The sequence below is a fragment of the Corvus cornix genome, chromosome 7 (assembly GCF_000738735.6).
Source record: "Corvus cornix cornix isolate S_Up_H32 chromosome 7, ASM73873v5, whole genome shotgun sequence".
Lineage (NCBI taxonomy): Eukaryota > Metazoa > Chordata > Aves > Passeriformes > Corvidae > Corvus > Corvus cornix.
Window position 1 is genome coordinate 11017561 of NC_046337.1, and position 14582 is coordinate 11032142.

The 14582-nt window shown below is 44.7% G+C and overlaps 1 protein-coding gene across 4 annotated transcripts in view; it reads left to right on the forward strand.

The window, feature by feature from the left end:
* Positions 1–14582, forward strand: part of SEMA5B (semaphorin 5B) — a 269546-nt gene that overhangs the window by 220584 nt on the left and 34380 nt on the right. For all 4 annotated transcript variants that reach the window (XM_039554919.1, XM_039554921.1, XM_039554922.1 and 1 more), the window contains exons 13-14: positions 6733–6850; positions 12877–13058. In XM_039554919.1, coding sequence (XP_039410853.1) covers positions 6733–6850; positions 12877–13058 — 300 coding nt within the window. The remainder of the gene's footprint in view (positions 1–6732; positions 6851–12876; positions 13059–14582) is intronic.

The window sequence follows — 14582 nt, forward strand, 5'->3', positions numbered from 1 at the left end:
TCCTGCCTAAGCCACCCTTTTCCTGTCTCCACCTACACCACCAAACTACAGCAATTTGCCATGTTCACACAGAAGTCTCAGATCTGCAGCCTCAGAGTAGAAGCACAGGAGCAGAGCACGTCTTGATCTGACAGCTGCCTCCAGACACTGACTGACACAGGGCAGAGACAGGGGGTAACACTTGAGTGCACTGATTTGCCCAAGCTGCCTTTCCAAAAGGATGTCTGGTCCCCTCTGCCTCTTCCCATATGGCAGCCCTGGGGAGCATGTTTTCTTAAGGCTCAAAAGCCTGCCGAGGCTTGGAAACGGTGGTGCTTCGCAACCCAGACAAACATGCCCCACATTCAGGAATTCCTTCTGGCTATTCCTTTCATTAGGACTTTAATAGTATCTGAGTTTTCTTGTGGATGAATGATCCTGTCACTGGTAGTCAGAGACCCTCTGTACTTTTGTTTTTATTAGAGGTCAGTTTTGTTTGGCACAGTGCCAAGAGTTTCTAATAGTGTTCGTGAAGGAACACTGTTGGTTGGTTTTTTTTTTTTACTAATCTGTTTTACTGATGTAAAATAAATCCAGATTTAATCAGAGATGGCATTAATCTTCATATTTGAATAAATGGAAGGTTGTTTTATTTCACAGCTTTAAAAATAAAAATAAATTCCTATCCAATAAAGAAGTCACTGTTGCTATAAGATGATGGAATGGGATGTCAGAAAGTAAGAAATTGAATAGTTGTGTAGCTTGTGTGAGGCCATAATCTATAAACCTCAATCGATTAAAGTGATATTGAAAATGGTAGGCCAGAAGGTGAACTCTAGCAAGCCCAGGTCCCTGATGTGGAAAAGAAAATGAGATGAAACTGCCTGTAAAAATCCTCTGTCTGTGCACTGCTTTTTTTTTAATAAGTAACATATGTTTGACTCATAAATGGACTTCAGTTTTGGAGGTTGTTTTACACCATGGCTTTAATTTATGCATTCAAAACAAATCATGTGCAGAGCAGCAATCACTGATGCTAAGCATGTGTGGGTGATAAATGACACATGCACACTTCAGCTTCTCTGCCTCTGCATCCAATATCACATGCCAAAATACCAAACCTTGTCTGTCCAGATTAACATCAACTCTACCCCTCACAGTGGTGGTACCTGTGAGCTGTAGTATGCTCTTCCCAAGCAGGGCCCTGCTCCACAAATAGCCCTGTGAATTCCTTATGGAGTATGTGGCTACTGGTCTTGAGGAAAGGGCAGTAACATCTGGCATGGAACATGTTATCTTCACCAACTGAGCAATGAAGCTGCTGCTTGACCAGCATCTGACTAAAGCAGCTCAGTTCCACTTGGCTTCTCTTCTCAGGGGGAAAGATAATGGATTTGTACAGATCGCTAACTCATTTCTGCAGTTTGAATTTTTAAAGGTATCAAAATTAGAGGGATTGTTTGAAGGTCTGGTGCTTTTTTTTCCCTTTCTAATCTTATTTTCTTAACCCACGAACATCCTTTTGATTCTCATTCTTCTCTTTTCATGCCATCTGGCTTTAGGGAAGACAGAGGTTGCTCTTCCTTGCATGGGCTATTGAGGTTGTCAGTAATTATGATTCGGTTGGCTGGAAGCTTATATGATTATTTGTTTAGTTCATCCCCTCTGCAGGTTGCTAGCAATGGGACAGTAAGCCTGTCTGCCAAACACAGCCTCATGCTTACAACTAACACAGCTAAAACCCCTTTATTGCTTGCAAAGAGATGTTCCCTCGCAGGTAACCATTCCAAGAGTGCAACAAACCAGTGTGGAATTGGAATTCTGAGGTCTGAGCTCCTGTGCTGCCCATGCTCCTGAGATGCTGAGCATGGATGTGCCTTGCAGGAACAGCGTTGTAAATGTTTGCACTGCACCAGTGGATGTGCCTCTGGTGGACTGACTGATGATGCCCATGGGGTCTGAAGGACCAGGTACAGTGACAGTTCTTGTGTCTGCCTGACAAACAGGACCTTTACTGCATGTTCCCAACTCATGAGCAAAAACGCAGAACTGTCTCTTGGTGCAGTGACAGGGTTTTGAGCAAACACAGTTTGGGAAGGAACTTCTCAGGCTTTGGGTCTAGAGCCCTGCCTCTGCACATCATCATGTTCTGTCATTCCATTCCTATTTGCTTTTAGTCATAAAAAAGGAGTGAGAAAAAGTTAAATGAAAGAGAGGAAATGAAAACTGGGAGAGTAAGCACAGCCTGGCAGATGAAAGGAGCAGAGCTCTTCATTGTGAATATTTCAAATGAGTTTTGTGGCTCTTGGTACAAAATGGCATTTTTATGTGTCTTCTGTCTGGTAGTTACAATGGGAAGAGGCTGTAGTAATTCTTTTTTTCCTTTGGTCTGTCAAAGCCTAACCTCTTGGGCCTGGTTCCATTGATTTGATGATCCATTTATTATACAGTCTAAAGTTTTAACTCTCAGGGAAAAATGACCAAAAGATGAAGTTATCTAGACCCAGAGCAAATTAAAGTGGGAATGAAAAACTTTTGAAATACAGATGTTTAAGCTTTAATGAAGATTCTGAAAGAAGATGTCATTCAGGACATTATAAAAAAGGGATCTTGGGCAGCATCAGCATACTGGAAGCAGAAGCCTTTTTACAGCACATGCTATTAGTGAAGGCTCAGCACACCAGGTGTCAAAGACCATATAAAAACTCTTGTGAATCATAGGTAAGACTTTACATGGACTTCAGTGGACTGTGGATAGTGCCTTTCTTGCAGAGCCTTAATCTGTCGTGTTATCCCAGATCACTGCTGTAGAAATGATTGCAACAGCCAACAACAGGGAGGCTTACAGCTTCCAAACAGCAGGCAGCAGGTGAGCTGTTATGAGCAAGATTTTATTTTCATGCAAATGACCTTCTTAAGTGAGAATGAGGAACTGGAGAAAAAACCACCTTGACTAGGAGACACAAATGGAATTGTTTTTTGATTGAACATTTTCAGTGTATGCCTTTATGCCTCACACAAGACATTTATTGCGAGGCAATGAATTGAAATGAATCACTATTGATAGTAATGCCCTATCAAAATAAATCCAGCCTCTTAGATATCTGTGAATGTGAGGTTAGTAGACCGCCAGAGGGAAACTGGGGGCATGAACCATATGGTATCATCATCATCTTACTTTCACAAACATCCCACTTTGTAGGATTTCATTAACTAAGTCATCAGTATTAAGAGAGTCAGTGTTAACTTGCTATGCTCAGGTAGTCTTCTGGGATAATGGCTTCCCTCTAACCCTGGGAATTGTGGTGGGAGACAACAGGATAGTGTGTCATTAGTTCCTTGAGGCATTCCCAGCCTGCTACTGAGGAGACTTAAGTGAAATGTTCCCTCTATGTATGATATAAAATCTGGGCAACTGAGCCAGTGGCAGAAGTCCCATTGCCTTTGAAACATCGGAATTTCATTGTTGTATGTAAACTCCTTTGTATCTTATTTCACAGTATTTACATACTGCCCTGCAAGACTGCAGGCCCTGTGGCCTCTGTGAGATTTTTCAGCAGTATCATAGTATAAAATGGTATTTACATGTAAACATTTCAATTTATATTGTGTTCTGAGCACAGGGAAATGCTATGGTATCTTTGCATTTTCCACACCATGGTGCCTGATCTACTAAGAATGACAGTGTCCTTCTGAAGCATTTTGATTTGGGTATGCATGTGTGCTGGCATATATTTGTCTTTTGGTATGTGTTTGCTGATGTGGCTTTATCTTTTAATGACATAAATAGGGATATGTATATTCTAAAGATACTGTAAGGATATAAATTAGGTTGGCTTTTGAAGTGTTCACTGAAAGTATTTGCCAGAAATGACATTCTCTTGCGTTATGTACATTGTAATGCTTTTCCTGCTTAAAAAAGGGGAAAAAAAGGAGCAAATTTTGTGTAAGTAAATACATTTTTCCTCACCCCTAAGTGTATTGCTGTCAGCTGATATAATAGGTTTCTCACCAGAGTTGAAGCAGATGAGACTGCTCTGAGTCCTGAAGGGAGGCAGACAGCATAGCTATTTTGTTTTCAGATTTCAAATGGTTTTGAGGGCCTGCCATGAGATGAGGAGAAGTCCCAGGCTGTGATGGTTGTTAAATTACAGAGTGCGTGTTTTGACAGCCCAGCAGAGCCTGGGCTGGGTAGGAACTCGTTACACCCTGGATGCAGAGCGTGGGGCTGGCTGCAGCTTCCAGCCAGCAAGTGCCGTGCCAGGCATTGCCCAGAGCCCAGCACCACAGCCTGCCATGCCAGGCATTGCCCAGAGCCCAGCAGCACAGCCTGCCATGCCAGGCTTTTCCCAGAGCCCATCACCACAGCCTGCCATGCCAGGCTTTTCCCAGAGCCCAGCAGCACAGCCTGCCATGCCAGGCTTTTCCCAGAGCCCATCACCACAGCCTGCCATGCCAGGCTTTTCCCAGAGCCCAGCAGCACGGCTGGTGGCTCTGCAGCTCGGTTACTGATGGCCTGGTCGCGGCAGTGGCAGGGGAGCGCGGGCTGTGATTCAGTGAGCGCGCTGTGAGGGACCCGGAGCCGGCTGCTCCCGGCCAAGAGCAGCACATTAGCTCTATGACATACATTATGATATTGCCAGCAAAGTGGTCAGTGCCTAACTGGGATATGCTGCAGCCTGTGGAGTGGCTCAGGGCTGCAGCACAGAACATATGGAGATTATTTCCCGAATTTATGCAGCACGTGTTTTCCTATAAATTAAATTCAGTGAAAATGTGTATCATAATAGGGTGATGCTCGCAACAGCCTTCCCTGTTATGAATTACAATGACCTCTCTCAGCCTGCTGGGTGCCTAGCGAAACGGCTTCATGCAACTGGAAACAATAGTGTATGTGGTGTCCGGCTCTGAAAGCCTGACCAAAAGGCTCTCTAACGATAAGCAGGGCCTTCCCCCCCGCCCCCCCCCCCCAATCCTCCACTGTTTCTCTTTTTCTTCCTTTTAGAAACTGCCCAGTTTCCTCCTGAGGTGCCAAGCTGTCAAGAGTGTGGGCAAATGCCCCAGGGTCTGCTCTGTATTGAACTGGGTGCTGCCCTTGCTGAGGGGCTGCTGGACAGCAAAGGCAGCTCTGGATGTGGCAGCAGCCCCACTTCGTGGGTGAGGGTGCTGTGGGTTGCCAAAACAGGAGGACAGGGGTCCTTAGCCAAAGTAACAAGCAAAGCAGCACATGTCCCTTCTGGTCCGTGGGCTGAGCATCCCGAGTCATTTTCTGGGTAAATACTTGATGTTCTGTTGCCTGGGGCTGGGGTAAAATCATCTTTGCCTTTTTCTTGGGTGTGCTGAAGCAACTGAAGGAAAAATACAGTAGACACAGTCATTGTAACTACCTTCCTAAAGCACGAAAAAGAAGTTATGTTCCTTACAACTCTGTATGTGAAATCTTTAGCAGAGGAAATGTAGGAAGGGAGCAAACTGGAAACTCATAATTAAAATATAAATGTGTCTGTGTATAGATATATATAAAGCAATGGGTACCAGACATCAAAACAATCTGGGGTTTGCTTTGGGACAAATCACTGTGGAGTCAGTGTCTTCAGCTGTGTGTGAGGGACTTGCTTTTTCATTTGTAGCTGATTACAGGCTAATAGGATTTCAAAGGTTTCTGGGAGGGAACAGTTCACATCTCATTGCATTTGAGGGGGTGGGGTTTTTTTTGATGTTTCATTAATCATACTGATACCTAGCCTTAAAATACATTTTATTACTCTCCTGTTTAGCTTCTTGAACTGAATCTTTCTCCTTGGTCCCTTGCTGCTGTCTAATTGGCAGTTTTCAAGTCATTTGGGACTTTTTGAAAGATCTTATCAGCCTCTTATGCGATAGAGGAGAATGGATCATGGGGATTAAAAATAGTGTTGTGAATGTTTTTAGGTTTAGTCCTCTCTTTGTCTTTCACTAATACGTGCATGATGTGGCTTGTACATTTATGTTTTCTCAATGAAAATGAACGATTTGAAAGCAACTCATGGGAACGACCAATACAGCAGAATTTTATTGGTACAGACTACTTCTGTGACTGATCTTTTCTGTTTAGTAGCAGTAGTAGCCCTAGTTATTTTTCTTTAGCAGCTCACATGTTGGGAACACACACTTAGCCTGTAAATATGGATTCAGGAGGAAAATGAATACGGCAGTGTTCAAAGCAGCCAAAAGCCTAGAAATAATGTTCTGCTGTGACTTTTCCAAACTGACATCTTGATGCGGGGATTATAAATGAAACCATTGTTCCAGCAAAGGCCAAGACTAATAGAAAGCCTTTATTACCAGTCCATTGGCTAATTCTGCTTGTCTAACCCCTTTAGATGGACACAGTGTCAGAAAACAGTCACAGAGGTTGCTTTGTGTGAGATTTGGCCTGCTGCGTGTTTACATGGGGGCACAAAGATATCTCAATGACAAGTGCTCTTTGACTAAAATTTGTAAAGTCATTTTCTTTCCCTAGGCCTTGGAGAGGAGTGAACTGATGTTTAATCTGCAGCTTCTATGAATGATATTTGCTTTGTGTCCTATCACCCTTCTATTCATTTTCTTTTTCCCCATCCAAGCAGGTAAACCTCTGCTTAGAAGAAATTGTTTCTTCCGCTGAGCCTCGGTGCGGTTGACAGCTGTCATATATGAGGATTATACTTGAATACGTGTCTTTAGAGCTAGACAGTTTTAAGGGGCTTTAATCTTTTGTCTTTGCACATGCAGGGAATGCCTGGGAGCCAGAGACCCTTACTGTGGCTGGGATAGCAAGCAGAAGCGATGCACCACCATTGAGGACAGCTCCAACATGAGCCTCTGGACTCAAAATATTACTGAGTGCCCAGTAAGTGGAAGGAGTGGAAATATTTTATACATACTGATGTGTGTATGTGTAGAAGGGAGAAGGGGAGGTGAGTGTGTGGCAGTCTGAAAAGGACTGGCTGTTATAAAAGCAGTGGCACGCACTAATATCTGTGCACAGCTTCTTGTTTAGAACATGGAGACCCCAAATGTATTTGTTTCCTCTGAAAGAGGGATCCTAAAGCAAGCATTCAGTCTTCCTCATGCCCACCCATGCCTTGGGTGAAAAAGAATGGATCATGCTGCTAAGTTACTGCTGAGAACCATGTAAGCCCCAGCTGAAACTTGAGCTTGCTGTCTGCACGATTTTCTTGGCTTCCCTGCAAGCTGGGGAATCAGAATAGCCTGCTGCTCCAGGATGCTAATACAGCATCCTGGGGCAGCAGTCAGGTAATTTTCCTCTTGGATCCCTGAGCTGGGCCCAGGAGACAACACTGGTGAAAAGTGTTGTACTGGCAGGAAGAGCCATCTAGACAGCAGCACAAATTACTGCATGTGTGGTTTGCAAAGGGAACAAAAACATACAGTGTGTACTAGAGAAATCAAGGGACGGGGAGAGTGCAACTGAGAGAGGGGGTGTGAGAAAGACAATATTGGGTTCTCAACTGACTGCAGCAGACCAGAGACCAAATCTACATGATATTGCAAGGAGATGGCCTTTTTTCCTGGCCCTGGTCTCCAAGAGATGCATATAGAAAAGAAGTGTCTCTGCTTGAATCAGTTTGAGTTGACTCTCCAGCTCCCTTTCCAGCCACCCACCCTTCTCTGATGGCAATATCCAGTTCCTGGCTGTGATCCCCAGAAGCTGTCTGGCCGAGTATAATTCCTGCTGCTTGAATTGTACCTGCATGCTGGCTGGGGAGGAAAAACCAGTCTTGTTAAATAAAGTGAGGGTGGGGGAGAAATTGTCATTAATGTTCATTGTTATTATCTAACGTCAATTAGCATATTAATACTGCTAAGTCCAGTAGATAGGGAGGGAGGACTGGATGGGTTGTATCTTCAGTACGCTATTTCTGTCTGGAGGTGCTGGGATGTTTATTCCCATTATCTCCCTTACTCCTCAGATATTTTCCCAGGAAATACTAGTCATTACTTCAATCCATCCTCAGCTTGGCAGGCTTAAGTTTTTCACTGCTGGATTCAGAGGCTTGTGTGTTTATAACCCTCCTGTGTTGAACTGGGATGCAGTGCTTCTTGATTGCCCATGCTGTTATCTCATCCTGCTTAATGCCTGTGTCTGTTGATAGGTGTGTGAGGTGTTAATCCTCTAGTTTGAACATGTCTGCTGTGGTGCACACTAGGGAGCAAACTACTCCAGATCATTGTTTCAAGGTCATAAAAATTCAGCACAGAATATTCAGGAGCTTTGGCTGTTCTTGGGGTGCTAGTTTTACATTTGTTTTAGCATTCCATTGTAGATTATTTTCTGTGTAGATGCTCCCATTCTGTTACATATATCAGCCTTGTGCTCTTTGACTGACAGGCTGCCAAGCCGTTTAAAATCCACATGCAAGTACTTTCTTTTTCTTTCACCTCTGCCACTCACACTAGAATGAATTCACACTGGCGTGGAGTGGGATAGCTCATTTAAGCACCTACATCAGCAATATCCAAGTATTTCCTTGTATTCAGTGCAGGACAAAGGTCATGGTCAGCAGAAGAAAGGGTCTAGAAGAGCATGTGCAGATGAGCACTGAAAAGGGAGGGAAATGCAGTGACCCAATGCCAAACTTCACTCCAGCAAAAGACCTGTCTGAGTTTAGTTGGATGAGTTACTGTCATAAGAAGTCCTGGCTTTTCCCACCCCACTTTTCTGGGCTGAGCACCAGGCGCTCAGCTGTGCTGGTACAGCTGTATGTGAGATCACAGTCAAGTGTGAAATTGTGTCGATTAAAAGCACCCCTCCCAAATAAACTTTTCCTAACCCAGATAATGTCAGTGAGTTCTTTCGCAGCCTAGCCCACAAACAGATGTCCTGGCACAGCTGAGAGACTGGCATTCAGCAACTTTTAAAGCCAGAACTGGCATATTATTGAATTATATCCTACATGGGCCAGGCATTTGTGTGAGTCAACCACAACACTAACACAACTTGACTGCTGCTCTTGTGCAAACGGGCTTGTTCAGAGCTAGTCTGAACATCTTTGTACAGCACTACATTGTGCCACAGATTCCCACTCTCCAGCTTTAATATTAAGGGACTTTAGATAGAGGCTTAATCATGTAGTGTTAACACAATACATTGGGTAATGGTTAATATGTTATTACTAGATAACATCCAGAATCTCCTAAAGGTTCATTACTGAGGTTGCAATGTCAACCATTTTAACATTAAGAAATGGTAGCACACAAATTCCACAAACTAAACTGCTCTTCTGTGTATGTGCCCATGCTTTATCAGGGAATCCTGATGAAGGATTGTATGTGCTTTCCTGGAAGAAGGGAGGGAGGTGCATTTTGATTTTAGAAAAACAGACACATCCTATTTTGTGGTATCTTACTGATGCCAACATGAGCCACCAGCAGGAAAGGAACTTCAGCTTTAGCCAACAAACTATTAGCCAAGCTCATGGTGTCACTGTTGAGGGTGGTTGGCAAGTCAGGAATTAAGTATTCCCAATAAAGTGTACTGTCCTCCTTATCCTCAGCCAAACAATGATCTTCCTTCCAGGTTTTCATTCCAGTCCCACTCTGTGTTTACAGCAAACCCCTATCTTAGTCATATTGCATCTGTTCCATGCTACCTCATTTTCTTACTAATCAGTGGCAGTTTCCCCACTCTGGTTTTGGGTGTCTTGTACCCTGCTGTCAATTCACGTGGACTGAGCTGCTCAGAGCTGCATTGCCCAGGGTGATCCTGCTCTCGCCCACACTGAAGCATGTCCAGTGCAGAGAAAAGACGTTGGGTGCAGGGATCAAAATCTATGAATCTCTGAAAACTGAGAATTTTTCCCATGTCCCAAGGATTTTATACCCTGGACAGTTTTGAATGGCTTTTCATGGGAATTGAAAAAGGTGTTACAAGGACAAAAATTTCAGTTCCTTGCTCGGAACACTAGTTTGCTTCAAGGAAAATATTGCTACTTATGGACAGTCTTTTTTGCTTTTTTTTGATTTTATAAATGGTTTAAGTAGTTTCACTGAAACTTTGCAAGACTTTTCAGCTTACATCAAACAGCTAACATGGAAACTTCCAGATTAAGTAATTAAAGCTTGGCAAAATTATAAGCTTTTGATACCTGAATCCTAAAACAAGGAATAGATGAACTGAAAGAACTAGGAATGCTTCAGTCTTACCTGTAATATCAGAATAAACATGGAAAATATCCTGGTAGCAGGGATTAGGAGTGGGCAGTCTGAATTTTTAGATCCTGCACTTGAGCCTTTAGATTCTACAACGAAGAAAGAAAAAGATGAGGCCTTTGGTGTGAGTGTGGCAGTTTATAAAAGACAAGAATTCCAGAACTGGCAATATTGTCAGGTGAGGGAAGGGCATTTGATCAGATGTGTTTTTAAAGATGTCCTCTCTGTCTGATGGGCACTGTGTGGGCTTCAAAGGATTTGCCTTGTAAAGGTATTCCTGAAAAAGATCAATGCATGTGGGTTTTTATCCCACTTCCCAAGTTTGCTCTTTTGAAGATATTTTTTGTGAATTTAAAGATGGAATAATAACCCATATGTAATTTCTTAAGTATAAAAACTTCCCACACTCACAGCGTGACATGTTTATAAATCTCAGCATTTTGGTTATGGTTGCTTATTTGTTTAATTTTTGGGTTGTTTCCCAGTATCACTTATGAGCCAATAATTATTTATCAGCTTTTTTTTTTTAATTGATGACACAGGCCATATCATACCATTGATTTCTGAACAGGAATCTTGCTGGAATCAGCAAGGCTTTCTGGGTCAAAAATGAATAGAAATGATGCAATGCTTGGATTAGGGCTTTTGTAAGGCAGGAGGAAAAAGGACATAAAAATCTAGTATTAAATGTCTCAAAGTACTTCTTTTGACTCCCCCCCTCCAACTTTTAGAAACCCAACTGTATTGATTTTTAAACAATGTTTAAAACAGCAAATTCAACAACAACTACAAAGCTCAGGGATCTACTCTGTGGGCATCTTGCCTTTTAACCTGCAGCCCAGAGCAAATTTTTACAACTACATGATAATCTATTGCAAACAAAGGCTTACAGCAGATGCCTGAAACCCCTGGCTGCAGCCTGACAAGTGCAGTATCAGATCTAAATCGCTTCCATGCCACTGCTGCATATTTTTGATGCTGCTGTAGATGGGTGAGAGGGGAAGATGACAACCCACCAGAGGTACATTCTGAGTGTTTAACATAGTGCCAGTCTTGGAGAATAAGCACAGAGCTGGAAAGCACTCTTCCCATGGCTGTGGTTGGCTCCCTGTGTGGCTCCTGAGCAGCTTCATAGCCCCTCCATGCGTTAATTTACTTGTCTGTAAAGCAGGGACAATCATTCCCCCCCTGGGGCAGCCCAGGGGCCTGCTCTTGCTGGCAGCAGAGCTCAGTGAAACATGGCACAGTGGGGTTTGTCAGGGCAACTGGCTCAGGTTTGGGGCCAGGGCTGTTTGCCAGGACCCCAGCCTCTTCCTTCCTTCATCCTTCATTGCGTGTGACACCGAGGCCAAATTCAGTGTTTCCTTCAGCAGTGGTTTTACCAAAGCTGCTGAGCATCCCACCACCACATGGGTGACCCCACAGGCATGAGCCACTTGCAGGCAGCCACCATCTGTGCCATCTGCCTGCAAGGCCTGGCACTTTGGGATGGGGCATGGGGTGGGGAGCATGGAGGAAGCCACCAGGGCAGAAGTGCATGATGGTGCTTGTGCTGTAAAAAGGGAGTAGCTGTACACAGGTAGGGCCAGCACCAATCCCTTTCAGCCTTGTGTTTCTCAACAAGTAGTAGAGGGGATGCCAGGGCAGGGGTATTCAGGGCAGCTTTCAAGACATGGTCTTGGGCTGCAGGATTCTGCAGTAGTGGTGGAGTGGTAACAGGAAGGCAGTGGTGGCCAGGAGTGATCCCAGGAGAAGCAGGTAGCACACAGCCTCTCCAGACAGACTTGGGGACAAGGGGCCCAGCAACCTGGTCCCCCAGCCCTCAGCTTAGGGCTCCCCTAGCAGCACTGGTTAAAACAGGGCACAGGAGAGCAAGCTCTGACACACTGTCTACTGGAGGGTTGTCACCAGTCCTGAAATAGTTCTGTTTCTCATGCTCTTGGTCTGCCAGAACTACTGTATTTTTCCTTTATTACAGCATGCAGGAAGCTCTCAAGTCCCAGCCTGTTCAGGGCTGTGCAGGCATGAAGCAAAGGGCAGAGGGGACAGATAGTAGTGTGGTCTGGTCCATAAATTGTCTTGAGATGAATTCTTGCTCTTTAGGTGACTATGTGATCCTCAGCATTAATGCTAGTCATCAGCATCTGCTTCACTTTTTGTTCTTCATCCACATGGCCATTTAGGGTATGGCTCAGCTTAGAAAGGGAGACAGTTCTTACTGCACGTTTGGACAGGGCCAAACTCAGTGAGGCCCCAGCCTCAGCTGGTCACTACGGTTATATGAACACTAACTTGGAAAATACTCTGCAGGAAGCCCTGCAGAGGCTGCAACATGATGGAGTGGGGTCAGCCAGTATTGGCTGTGGTGTTGCTTGAAAGACTGAAGCTGTGCAGCATGGAACAGGGAGTGTGGTGGTTGTGTGGTGTGGCAGATGGATGCTTGCTCCTGGTGTGGTGCTGGCTGGGTCGGCTCGGTGCCTGTGTGCACATGTTAGGTATGTGGTGTGGAATTTGGAGGGTAAATATTGATGTGGCATTGTCTGAAAACAACCCTCTGTTTTGAATCCTGCTCGCAAGCACAGACAGCTCCCCTCTAAGCTGCATCCTAATCCCCCTGGAAGCTTTGTTTGGCATTTCTATTGTGGGCCTGTCTCCAGAAATGTAAACTTGCTATTAATGACCTTTTTTTCCTCTTAAAATTAGGTGAAAAACCTGACAACAAATGGAAGGCTGGGGCCTTGGTCCCCATGGCAACTGTGTGAGCATTCGGATGGGGACAGCACAGGCTCCTGTATGTGTAGATCACGTTCATGTGACAACCCTCGTCCTCGCTGTGGAGGTCGCAGCTGTGAAGGGGCCAGGATTGAGGTTGCAAATTGTTCAAGGTACGTCAGCATTTTGTGCTTCTTAAGGGAACAAGAGTTGTGTCTGTGCACAGCTTAGCTCCTTCCTTGTGACCATGTCATTGTATCCCAGCCGAAGTGAGGTGTGTGAGGTCGAGCTTGAAGTCAGTGCAAAATGAAGAAACCCAAGGGCTCTGAGTGAAGAGCACTCAGCCAAGGCTCTTGGAAGATGAGCACCCCAAATTATTGTACCCTACACTGTGCCTTGGTTTCCCTCAGTTGTACAGTGAGTAGTGACCCCTCAGGAGGAGGTGAATAAGGCAGAGGTAGTTGTCAGCCAGCTGAACAGCAGACTAAAAAAATCAGAAAGCTCATAACTTCTCAGAGTTTGGGTTCCAAGGCCGCATTGCCAAAAACAAGCAGAGCTCCTTCAGAGCAACTCCTGTAAGGACAGGGCTGAGCCTAGCTCCAGGCAAGGCTTGTTTGCCTTGTTCTGCGAGTCTGTGACCTGTCTGCAGCACAGCCTGTCTGCTGGGCAGGTGAGAGCAGCACGTCATCCTCTGGCAGCGAGCGGGCTCGGGAGACGGCCCGGGGACGGCGCCGGAGCAGCACAGGCAGCTCAGCTTGTGCCCAAATGCTGCCTGCCCACAGAAGCCTGGAGCTCAGCTTTGGCAGTATGGAAGCTAAATGTCCTCCTGTGGGGTGCCCAAACATAGCCATGGTGTTTGTGTCCGTGGTACCCCACCACCCTCAGACTACATCATGTCATGACTCAAGGGAAGATGATGCAATAGTGTAAACACTATTTAACCAGGGTGGGGGCAGCCAGGATTTTGCTAAATATTGGGTCAATACAGTTTTAATCTACTTTATCTTCTCCATAAACATTAATTCCATTAAGGACATCTGCCTCTTGACTCATCCCTGGAGATCAGTGCTGGTCTTGGCACCAAAAATTCAGCAATATTCATGTTTTAATTGGCATCTCTCCTTCCAGTTATGGGCTGTGCTGCCCAAAAGGTGTGCAGTCATTCCTGCCCCTGTGCTGCCACCGTGGGCTGAGCAAAGCCTTCCCCAGGCAGGCTTTTTCTGTCAGTGGCAAATGGAAAACATGCCAGTGGGATGGGTTTCTCAGCACTGCTCTGATGGCAAAAGAGGCAGGAGCAGCTTCTAAGAAGGGGATGAAAAACAGATTATTCAATCTTAAGACATAACAAAACAGCATGGTTTGAAAAATAGGGACATCTGGTCATCCTACATCCGCTTCAGCCCTCAAATTTCCTTTAATTGACTTCATACGGCATTGAGATTTCTTTCTGCAAAGAGGGAGTAGGATGTTTAAAAATGAGTTCTATTAGAAAGCTGGAGATCTGAAAGTGGATCTGCTAAAAATCCTGAAACACAAATAGATGTTAAGAGCTGTTGGGTTTTTGAGGATTTCTTTAGTAGAAATTACTTGCCCTTTTTGCAGCAGTAACAGCAACCTTGCATTTGATTTTTTTTCTTTTCATGATTGTACATATAATCTTTCTTTTGGGTTAAAGAGTTGGGAGGTAGTAGGTGGTT